This window comes from Phaseolus vulgaris, chromosome 1 (assembly GCF_000499845.2).
Source record: "Phaseolus vulgaris cultivar G19833 chromosome 1, P. vulgaris v2.0, whole genome shotgun sequence".
In the NCBI taxonomy this organism is placed as follows: Eukaryota; Viridiplantae; Streptophyta; class Magnoliopsida; order Fabales; family Fabaceae; genus Phaseolus; species Phaseolus vulgaris.
In genome coordinates this window covers 1987807-2001068 of record NC_023759.2, presented here as the reverse complement: position 1 = coordinate 2001068, position 13262 = coordinate 1987807, and the positions used below count along the sequence as shown (strand labels likewise).

Here is a 13262-nt window from a genome sequence, read left to right as displayed (position 1 = left end):
TATTTTCAAGTAAAGACATTGTTACAAACGTTATCCATACCAAAATAAAACAATACGTTGAATACTATAATTCTAAGTTAAATTTTTTGAGATCATTGATAATTTTCCAACTCTATAATCATTAAAACAATTTTTCGATATTAACTTAATATAAACGCGGTTTATTGTTGTGACTTGTGTGCCAAACAAAGCACTAAAAATTGTGACGTTCTACGTCTACACTAGTACTATAGTGTAGCTACACGTGGAGTCTTTTATTTTTGCGTGGACGGAAAGTCATTTTGTGTTCTCATCCAACCCTCCATTCGCCACCAACTTCTCTCAGCCATTCGATTTCCGCCACCTGTCCCTTCTCTCACCACACCCATTATCATAATCATCAACATTCCATAAATGAATCACCCCATTAACGTTTTTGCCCTAAATCCCATTTTTCACACCACCACACTTGCTTTTTTCATAAGCAACCCAACCCCTTCATAGCAAAAAAGTTTCTTTATTTTTTATTTCAAAACAAGTGAACATAATTTTTTTTATTAATTAATTAAGCATTTAAGAGATTCTTATAAAAAAATCTAACTTAAAGTTAATGTTATTTGATGGACATGGATAACAACAAGGAAAAAAAAAGTAGCAAACATGAATGGGTGAGTGAAAACGTTTGGTGCACAATTAAGGAACGTGTGTTGGGTCTTAATTAGGTTTAATTTTGAAAAGTGTATTTTGTTGGTGTTTGGGTTTTGAGATTCAAAGACAGGGATGGGGTGAGAGGCTGTGTCGGCCACCTTCGAATTTATCTCCAAGGGACCTGCCTCTCCGCGTGGCGCCTCCATTACACGACACGTGGAAAACTCATTCTCATTGAACCCTGATAATTAAATTCATCACTAAATATTAACAACACATTTTGTTTCATCCAAAACTTATCTCAATTTTCCCAAATTCACTTTTCTAGGTTCCAACATGTATGATTAGCACAGAAATTAGTGAATGAATAATTGGGTTTAATCTTCACACTAATAGAATACTGAAAAATAAAATACCTTTTATACTTTTAAATAAATGTTTTTATTTAAAATTACCATGCATGGCTATCTGTAATTAAATAAATTTACTCTATTAAGATATGTATATTGTTTTTAATTTAATGTTTTTAATTTATAAATAGTTACTTTGTAGAATAAGTTTTCATACACTAATTGTTGGTTTCAGTGACTCATTATATTCGGGATTCTTAAAGAAGATATCACGTTTAAATTTTATAAATAGAAAACATTAAAAAGAAAATTTCAGCAGAGAATAATAAACATGTATTATAACTCTTAACAAGTTTTTCGTACTGTTTATTTATTATTACTTTTTTCAGATAATAGGTTTCTTAACTTTAAAATATTTATAAATCAGATTTATTAATAGCAACTTTTAATTGACTAACAGTATAATAACTTTTTACTTGTAAAGTGATATTACCGTAGGTTAAAGTTAATATAGTTTCATTTTTATAGGTTTCTTTTGATTAACACATTAAAAAAATCATTTTTACTTATTATTTAAGTATGAAAATTTTATACTTATCGACTAATTAGAAAATCATGTTAAAAATAACTTTAAAATAATTACTATAAAATAAAACAAAGTAATTAACATACATACACGCATGATATTCGCAAGATAAAAAGAAAAACTTTATTTCTAATTAATATAAACTATCATTATTTTCTTATTTTCTATTCCATATTATATAAATTAATAAAAAAATTTATATGTATAAGTATATTTTAACAGAAAGATATTTATGATAATTAATTAATTTTTTTTTATTTTTATAATAGTATTAATAAAAGTTGATAAATTTAAATTTTTAAAAAATTAATGTGTTTTTTTATACGATAATAAAAATTGTATTATAATTGTATTAAAATAATTAAAAATTAAATAAATATTTTTTTATAATTAGAATGAATATGTGTTCTACGAATATATTATTGATGTTTAATATATATATATATATATATATATATATATATATATATATATATATATATATATATATATATATATATATATATATATATATATATATATAACACAAACAGACGTGTTCGAAATAGTCCATGGTCATTTTCCATATCTTCATATAAATACAGAGACCACCAGCAAGACCACCATGGTTGTGTGGGGAAGTGTTTTCTTGGTCTGAACGGAATCTGAGTTCTGAACTCATGTATTTTCACATGTTTCTGCATCATCTTTCTTTCTATATATATTATTCACACACTTGTAAATGATTGCGAAGAAGATAAGATAGGCACAAGCTAGCATATTATAGTTTATTTTATTTGATTTAATCAGCTACCTAATAGCTAGCCTTACAGTTATAAATATATAGATACAGATATAGCTGGGTAGGTATATGGTAGTTAATTTACTCATGGAATATAGGGATCACTGTTGCTCCAACGATTCAACCATCACCAACAGAACAAGAACCAGAAGCAGAAGCCCCAGAACAACCTTGGACAAATCCAAGAACCAACACCACCACGAGAAACCTATGAAGCCGTACCGAGGAATACGGATGAGGAAGTGGGGAAAGTGGGTGGCGGAGATCAGAGAACCGAACAAGAGGTCCAGAATTTGGTTGGGCTCGTACACCACGCCCGTCGCCGCCGCACGCGCCTACGACACCGCCGTTTTCTACCTCCGAGGTCCCTCCGCGCGCCTCAATTTCCCCGAACTTTTGTTCCAGGACGAGGCCGACGGCGCTAACGACGACGATTCCGTGAACATGTCAGCTGATTCCATCCGCCGCAAAGCCACGCAAGTCGGCGCCAGAGTCGACGCGCTCCAAACCGCGCTTCGCCATCACGCGCCTTCGCACAACCCGACCCAAATCTCTCTGAAACCCGACTTGAACGAGTTCCCGAAACTCGAAGACCTTCAAGATTGATATGAATCCATGTCGATCAACAATATTTCATTTCCTAAGTTATTTATATCAATATATATAGTTTTATTATGTACATATATTAGTTGGGTCTTCAAACTAATTAACCCCTTCCCCATAATTTATATATATATAATTCGCATCTTCATTCACAATATTATTTTTTAGGGTTTTCTTTTCTTATATATGAACACAATTTCTTATCATATGGTTCAATATTCTTGGTTGAGTTGCTGGGGAATATATCTTTTGTTGAATGAAACGTTTGATTTGTGTTGTTGGTTTCGTGTGAAGATTATTATTCGGTGTATTAATTATTTTATATAGTATGTTATCTTGATGATTCGGTGGATCTAATTAAATATGTGAAGGTACGAATCGTGAGTGTGGGAAATTAAAGATGGGTCGGTGGGGACATTAAAATAAACAGGCAAATACAAATGTTGAGTTTGCTGAAGTGGATAAAGTGATAAGGTAGAGTAGAAGAAGCACCAAGAGAAGAAGAAGAAGAAATGGCCTCTTGTGACCAACATAGAAAAAAAAAATAGAATTATATTTCTTTTCATGTTTTTGCTTCTTTCTTCTTTGTGTTGCTTATATAAGAATTTTAATTCCATCTTTCATTTCGTTTTTAGAAAAAAAAAACTAGAAAATTGGTGTGAATGTGATGCTAAATTTATTGTCAAGTATATTTATCAGCATAAGAATAACATGTTCTATGTAAAATGTTGCATATTTTTCACTTGAATTGAATTATCTGTGTGCGTCTATGCCTAACTATAGTTTCCTACCATTGTTGAATGATTTCGAAACATCCAAGTATGTGTTGTGTAATTTTTTTCCAGTTTTGGTACAAAATTATGAAAAAGTTAAACATAACACTAATGATGATTTATAAACATTTTTAAAAACCTAGGAAAAGTGTCTTTAAAGACAGATTATGATATTAAAAATATAATATCAGACACTAGACATTGGTATTAGAAAAGAAAAACTAAATCAAACTTGTTTTTTATATGTATAATAATAAAAACTTTCATAAAACATGTAAGAACTAAGACAAGTAATAATTCATAAATTCATTAATCGAACCTGAAAATTCAAGCACTACACTCATTTTTATCCACAACAAAAAAATGTAATAAATGATAACAAAAATGTAATAAATGACAAAATAATAGAGTTGTTCCAATTTTAGTACAAAAGAAAAAAAAAATATGATTACAAAAAATCTATGCAGGGTAGAGATGAGAAAGTGGATTGAGTCTGGCGGGCCAGTTCGTCTCATTTAGATAGGACATGTCAACTTTTTGAATTTGTCAACCTATATTGGTCTGATCCTTCTAACCCGTTAGTTTGTCTTTTTTTTGACACTTTAAAGAAGAATATCATGTTTTTGGAATTAAAATTGGTGGAGATCAATGTTTTATATAAAACTTTATTTATATTAATTTCTTTATACATCATTTGATTCATTGAATTATTGTTAAATATTTACTTTATTTTGTTTAAAATTAAACCTTCTTGGATTAAAATATAATGTTTGATTCAATTTTATTGTTCTTCCTTGCATTTTTATTGTCTAAAAAGTTATATCAATGACTACAATAAAATAAATAGATCCTTGGCGGACCAACCTGCCCAATCTTAGCTCATATAACCTTGGCAGACCAACCTGCCCAACTTTTGGCCGGTCAAAACGGGTCACGCTAGCCCATTTTACTACCCCTAGTGCATAACATCTATTTTGTTAAGATCCTAATTCCTCTAAATCCAATCGAATCTGTTGCAAAGAGTTTTGTATGCGGTGCATAAACATACAAACTATACTCAAGAATGTATCAACAACTTTAAATCATAAACTTCGAATCAACCATTACAAAATGACTCTCATGCCTCTAAACACAATAAAATGTTGCATAGTGTTATCTCTCTCTGGTGACAAAGGGTAATGCTATAGATTCTCATAATTTGACATATACCTCTTGTTCCTCACAAGTTTGACTAGTTTCATTCAACTTGTATGTGGATTTTACTGTAGGATCTCCAACACACATCCCTCACACCGAGACTACCAATTTGTGCATGAGACTATAAATTTATGGGTGGTTCGGTAGTAGTCTGATAGCATGTGACGTAATAAGTCCAACAAACTTTGCTACGATATGCTCTAAATGAATCTAACATCATATTAAAAAATGAACTTTAAACACAACTCAACCTTATAAAATTGGCTTATAATGTGAGATTTGCACCCACTTATATACTATGAAATGTTTTTATCTATAGTTAATGAGAGATCTCCAACAATATTGTCCCAATTATCACCTCTTCATACCCATTCATCTATTTTATCTTAATGAATATGAATATCCCTTAACATATTTAACATCTCTTCAACCACTATTTTCTCTCATTTAAAACCATTATCTCCTCCATATGAGTCTCCACTACCATACGTCCTCTTCCCATAAACCCATTTGACCTATGTGACACCCCTTTTGATTTGAATTGTTATAAAGTTTAGGATACCTATCATTCAAAGATATTTGGTCATTCCATAAGTCTTCCCAAAATAAAGTTTTATTCTCGTTTCCTATTTTTCATGTGATATTTTTCATAACCCAAACACCCCTATATTGTGAATCAATTATCTTTTAAGATCTCTCCACCATAATGATAATGATTCATGTTTAATCACCCTACCCTAAAAAATATCTTAAAAATATCTTTTCATACTCTAGACTTAATTACCATTTCAAGTATAGTTGTATTAAACCTTTTAAGGTCTTTAATACCTAATTCTCCTTGATGATTGTGTTTGCAACTTGTCCCAAAATTGTGTCGCAACTTACCGATGTAATTTTCTTCTCTTCCTAGTCCCAACCCTACAAAAAATTTCTTAAAATTCTGACTATTTATTTTTTAACAAAAATAAATAAAATATTGGCACTGTAGATAGAACTGATTTTTATTTTCTTCTTCCAATAGGTTAATCCATCTTGGCATATCTATTCATAAAGTTGAAGAGTGGTAGGCTTGAATTTTCACCGATGGGTCTGGCCAACAAGAAAGGAATAATTTAGGATGCATGCATGGTGGTAGCTAAGGAAAAAGCCAATATTGTATTAATTAGGAAGGTCCAAAGTGAAAATCATTTGAGGAGATGCTGACTTTTGAAGGAATTAATACATATGCAACATTATATAAATAATTAAATAAATATTTGGTGAGTGTTAACCTAAGTTAGGGGCACCCTTACAATTAAGAGTCCTTTGACTTACATAGAGTTTTGCTAAAAAGGAGACACACAAAAAAAGGCTACTACCTACCTTGTACCAAAGAGGGTTTTTTAGAGTCTATTTGAAGTCTTATCTTCAACATTGCATAGCTAAATTATATATCCTCATTCGTAAATGTTGACTTTTCAATCACTAAGCATTAATTCATAGTAATTCTTTAATTTCAGTCACGAGACTCTTGTGTAAAGGTATTGACATCAGAAACACAAAAGAAAAAATAATAATAATATTATTATTATAAGAAACAAGTACACTTTAATTTTTATGTCAATATCCATTATTGTTATTTCAAAGCTATTACATCAAGCATTAAGGATAACATTGCACATGGAAGACTAAAATATGAAGACACAAGAAGCCATAATGAGAGAGTAGATACCAGAGAAACAAAAGGACAAAATGAGAAAGAAAGAAAAAAACAAAACAAGACTACAACATGACCACGTCATCTTCTATCTCACTTGTCAACGTGTAATTTAACTATATTTTATTAGTCACATTATCATTAAAAGAAATTATTAAATAAAAAAAATTCAAAAAATAATTATTATTTATTATATTAACTAAATTATATATTATTTTAAATTAATATCTAACCTACTGATTTTTTAACTACCAATTATATAAATTTGATACGAATTTATAAATTATTTATCAATATTAAAAATTAATTTAGATATTAATAATTTTTTGAATATTTTAGTTAATATAATATTTTTTTTATTTAATAATTTTTTAATAGCGTATCTTATTTTTTTGTTAATTAACTTATTAGTAAAATATATTAAATTTTTAAATTTATATGTTATAGTAACTAGAAAAAAAATCACTAACAGAATTCGTAAATATTTCAAAATTGAATGATAAAAAGTGTAATTAAGTGTGTATAAATCAATCAATGAGATTGTTTTTACTTTAGATTAATATCTACTTCAAATTCTAGATGTAAAATGCATTAAATACTTTTGAGATGAATTTGGTCACTTATAATAATGTTACCTTATTTTGGAATGAATTATCTCAATAGAAAATTAGTATTAAAAAGGCCGTATAAGTGAACTTAAATATGAATAAATCTTAAATTTCAAACTTCTATTTAATATTAATATTTTAAAGATATCCTTCTATTTAATTTTAGTCATTATCATTTTTAATAAATGTAAAGTTGGTCGATTTTTCTTAGGTATGAGTTTAAATATAGTTTCTACATTCTTAAAAGAAAAACACAACCTTAATTGTATATTCATGTTAAACTTATTGATAAAATTATTTTTTTATCAGTAAAAATAAATAAATAAATATGAGTCCTTTTAGGATTGGTTCAACCCTTGTACATTTTAGACACTTGACATTCAACTCAAGAAAAGAAAAACAATATTCTTTCACAAACAGTAAAACAAACCGCTAACAAACTCAAAACCATTAATCGCAAACCAGAATATCAAAATATCAATCTGAAAAGAAAAAACAAATTAAATGAACTTTTGATGTTACCCAAACCCACACCTTCAGTTGATTTATGGAAAAAATTTCAAAATGACATAATTATTGATTAGCACCCTTAATATGGAATAAATAACAACAATTCATAAATGATTGAATAATTTTTTCCATAAATACCTTTTAAGTGAAGTAAATAAAAAATGTTTTGTTTTTCTATAAATCACAATCAATTTATATAAAAATTAAATTATAATGATCTCATGGCAATAGAGTTGGTAAGAGTTAATTGAATAGTTTATAAGATGAAATTAGGAGTTGGATTTATAAGTATATACATTGAAAAGGCTTTATTATTATGAAAAAGAAAAGTGAAATTGATGATAAAAATGAATTAATGGGTGATGACGGTGGTGATTCTTGTGTCGTCCCTACCAATGAAAATGAAAAGCATAAACAAGTCACGATCTCCAACCACTAAGGTATAGAATCTGGCAATGGCAAGAAGTGACCCCTCCATAATTAACTTACAAGAACACTGATTAAACAACTTGCCAACCATTCTATTACTATCTACAAATTAAACAATACTATTACTTAACAATTTTCTTTATTAGGATACTGTAAACATCAAACTATTTCCTATTTATTTGTATTTAACACATTTTCACCATGGTTTCAAAACTAGTATGGTTAAGAGTAACTAAAGATGAATATGTGTCAGTATGTGTTTATGTATTAATTACGAGATAATTCGATATTACATACTGAAAATATCTTTATGTAAGAGACAAAAAAAAATTGTATGTTAAATTGTCGTAAATAACTGTTATATGCAGATTCTACAATTGGTATGTAATGATCTCTTGTATTTATATATGAATTTTTTTAATTACATCAAACCGTTACTAATTACATACTAATATTTTTGTATGTAATTACATACTCGTAATATTAATTTGGAATCTCTTTTATGTTTTTAAGAGAATAGTGAAAGATTTGAGAGTTTCTTACACTACTAAAAAAATATTAAATAATAATAAAATCTAAAAAATAAAAAATAATTAATTATTATATTGATTAAATAAATATTATTTTATTAACTAAATATATTTTATGCACTTAAAAATAATTTAATTTTTTAGTTAAATTATTTTATAATATGTTAATTATCATTTATAATAGAAATTAAAAATATTAATAAATGTAAAAGTACAAAGAAAAATAAATTTCCAGATAATAAAATAAAATAACTTTATAAGTGATATTTTTATGACTTCATAAAATTAATATATTAATCATATATCTTAAGAAGTGGATACTATTGAAGATCTCATATCGACTAGAGCCGGTTTTATAGGGTTGAGTTAGACTTAAAGTCCACATAACATGGTATTAGAGTCATTTCGAGCCTATCCTAACAAGTATTTGTTAGACTTATCAGGCCACCCGCACATCCACAGATACAAGTAAACAACAGAAAGATATAAGATAACATTTACTTGATCTAATTAGCAAATACTTAATTAAAAAATATAAATTTTTGATTACTAATAGACAAAAAAAATTAAAAACTCCATTGAAAATATCAAAATTGAGGGACTTTAAATTTAATTAATTCATAAAAAAAAGTCATGATTATTTTTTATGCTACGTATGATTTTAATAAATTATAAAATATAAATATATTTTATTATTTTATCTGTTAGAGATATAACGCTATCTATGGTATATTCAAATTTTATAATTTAATATTATAATATAAAAGTTAATATATAGAAATAGATTATACGCTTTATGTAAAATATAATTATTTTAAATAAAATATAAACAAACTAAATTATTGAATAAAAAAATATATATAATTACTATATTTATATTTAATAATAAATATGTTACGTAATTAAATTATATATCTAAAAAATATAATTTTTTTAATTTGAAATGTTCTTGTATTGTTACAATTATAGTAATTAATATTTTTCATTTTTAATTTTAAAATAAATATAATTAATAATAAGAATTAAAAAAACTATACTTAAGAATTGCAAAGATTTAAAATTATCAATTTTTTTTTATCGTGACTATTTAGGCTGAACGAGAATTCACATTTAAAGGAGATTTCAAATAAACCATAAGTTGCTATCTTTAATTTGTACAATATGATTAAAAATTCAGATTTCAATATAACTTTGGTTTATTTATTTACTCACTTACTAATTTTGTTTGGTCTTTTCATTTTTAAGTAAAGATAATTTGCTTTTTCTATTAAAAGAATTTGTCATTTTTTTTATTTTTTTTTGCTCCTCATGGTTGTCATGTTTCTTGCTAGTCTTGTGTTACAAAGTTGGGATTTGGGCTAGCATGTCAACATGATAAATGGGCCTTATGTTTGGGCTTATGATCCTCCATTTTGTTAAAGGCTTTTTTCTTTCTATACCCTCATAATTTTTAATTGCACTCCATAATTATCACCCCAACACCTAATTATCTATGAGCAATCACCATTTTGTTAATTAAATATTCATAAATTGCAATAATAAGAATGCTAATATCATAATGATGACTAAATTTTAGGAAAAATAACTATTTTTTTATGTGGACTACAAACATTTTTTATAACTTAGTTGTGTTTATCTAAAACTCGAACTGAAATTATTAGATAAGTTTAAATAATTACGCGTTGCGCAGTAAAAAGCTATATTAATGTATATTCAAATTATAGCAATGAGAATGAACACGTTTTTTTAATAACAAAAATATAATTAGTTTTTACTACTAAAAAATTATTAAATAAAAACTAATTTTAAAGACAACAAAATTATTTGTTGTTATATTGAGTAAATTAAGTACTATTTTAAAGACTAAAATTATTAGTATATAAATTAATTTCTATTATTGATAAATAATTTTAAAATTAATATTTTTTTATCAATAAAAAATTAATAAAATAAAACAAGACACTTCAAAGGTGTCACAACTCTTATACACAAACCTCTTTTAGCTTAAAAATTCAGTACATACTATGTAAAGCGATAAATAACTCAATAATTCCTACACTCTTAAAGAATTCTCATTGTCTTACATAGGAAAAAAAAATACATTTGCCTTGCATAAAACCAAAACTATCAATATTTTAAAAATACAATGCAATTGTGCTTATCCTGTTTAGTGGTGAATCACTCAAACAATTGATATTCACCATTTGGTATATTCCATCATTCTAAATTGGTATCTAATTAGTTACTAAAATTTTAGCTACCAATTTTGATTCTAAATAATTGGTAGCTAAAACCTATGTAGATAATTAAATATTAATTTAGAAACTATTTATTAATAATAGAATTTAGACACCAATAATTTTATTAGTATTTAAAATAATATTTAATTTAATTAATATAACAATTAACTAGTTTTTATCTTTAAAATTAGTTTTTATTTAATAATTTTCTTATAATATTTATTCAACTACTTAAAACAAAACAAAAAAAATTCATTTTTTTATCAAATACTTGTAATGACTTTCTTCCATATACTAAACTTGTGATAAAAGAAAACTTTGTTCATTTTGCACTCATTTTACCAATGAATCACATGTTCTCACTTCCCACTTTTTCATTTCTTAAAAAAAGTATTAAGGTTAGGTTTTTCTGATGGCTTACATTCAGTCTATTTTTCATCCGTGATGTTGACCTCACCACTCCTTTCAAAAACTTACAACAAGAGAAAAAGTGAAGCTTTTGTATTTAGTTTACATTGAAATGGAAAGAAAACATGAAGATGAAGAGTTACAGGCATTTTATTGGAAGAAATAGTGATAAGTTTGAAGTCTTGGAGTTTGTGCAAAGAACCCTAGAATGAAAATCTGAAAAGAAAAGTAATAACAGTAATAAGTAAAAGTGGAAGAAGAATAGGTAAAGAAGGAGAAAAAGTTTTTACAGGGAATGATCATTCCTTTGCCATCACCTCAGATCAGTGTCTTTGGACTGTCATCCATATTCACCTCCACATTCCTCTCAAAAAACAAAATCCCTTTCCCTACATTTCTGTCCACTTTCCATTGCATGAAGTGACCATTTTTTCTTTATTTTTCTCCATTTCTGAAACTAGGGCATCTTCAAAAATTTGTTTAATAAGATATGAATTATTTTTTTAATCTTTAAAATAATATTTAATTATTTTTTTTATAAATATGTTGTTATTTAATGATTTTTTTATAGTGTTATATTTAAAAATAAAAAATAATAGTTTGTTTCTTATTAATAAAAATAGAGGAGGTAGTGTATGTTGAAAAGTTCTTGATTCAAATTCTATTATGTATGAAAACCTTCTTATATTAATAGAAATAAAAAAATATCTAAGGAGTGAATAGAAATACATGTAAAATTAAGTTCCTCTTTTCTTCTAAACTGATTTTCACTTTGTTCAAAAAAAAGGAGAAGGGAATTGACATGGTAGGACATAAAATGATGAGTTAAGTGTATATAAGTGTGTCCCATTGAGATCTAGTTGGGAATATATTTCAATCCAAAAAATGATGCTGCCCACATTCACTTTATTTGGCATTATACGTTAAAGTGTCATAATTCAGCATATTCACAGTCATTTTCCATCAAATTCCAAGCTAGAAAGCCTTCCAAACAAAATCGCATACAATAAATTTATATACATATCAAAACAGCTTATACATGTACTTGTTGTTTCTTTACGTATCAGTCTAATTGAGATTTCTTTACGTATCAGTCTAATTGAGATGTGAAGTTGCTGATGATTAATACAAAAACTTTTATAAATAAAAATGAACTTATTACTTTTCTAATAACTTTTTTTTATCAGTAAATAATAAATAAAATTAAATACGATATTTAAGGAGTGTTTCAATCATAACCAAAATCAACCTGCTTTTTCACCTTATATAAAAATCCACCAAACCCTACCTTATATATAAAAACCCACCAAACCATACGTACCAACAAAGTAATCCTCAAAAATATATAAAAATAAAATAAAAAACAATCAACATAGAATCTTATAACCAACCACAATATACACAAAACCTCTTATAAAATGAAAAAAAACTCACCATAACAATTAATAATTGTTATATCAAGTTAAATTCCCCAACAATTAATAATTGTCATAAACTAATCCACATTGTGCCTCTTTTGAACGTTTTCCTTAATGTTACACAGAATTTTCTACTTCTAATTTATGGAGGTGCTATATTTTCTAATATATATTATTAAAAAGTATATATGTCAATTTAATTAATAACTAATAATTAGATATTAATTTAGAAATTATTTTATAATTTTTTTTATTAATAATAAAAATTATTTTAAATACTAATATTTTTTAATTTATAAAAATATTTTTAATTTAATTAAATAACAATTAATTATTTCGATTTTTAAAAATAATTTTTTATGTAATAATAATTTTTCTAGTGTTCGTTTTGACGTAATTTTATAAATATGACATCTGCATAATGTATATTAAAGTATATGTCATCATTTTCCAAACAATGATAGGTTATATGTCATCATAACTTAATTAGATTACATGATCATAGG

General features: G+C 26.3%; 1 protein-coding gene across 2 annotated transcripts; it reads left to right on the top strand.

The window, feature by feature from the left end:
- Positions 1–2095: 2095 nt before the first annotated feature.
- LOC137816515 (ethylene-responsive transcription factor RAP2-1-like) lies at positions 2096–3102 on the top strand. 2 transcript variants are annotated; one of them, XM_068619687.1, is made up of 2 exons: positions 2096–2224; positions 2443–3102. In XM_068619687.1, coding segments are annotated over exons 1-2 (510 nt in total). In that variant the 5' UTR covers positions 2096–2222; the 3' UTR covers positions 2951–3102. The 2 variants fall into 2 exon arrangements, with proteins under 2 accessions (XP_068475788.1, XP_068475787.1); XM_068619686.1 differs by lacking the exon at positions 2096–2224 and having other exon boundaries at positions 2232–3102.
- Positions 3103–13262: the final 10160 nt, after the last annotated feature.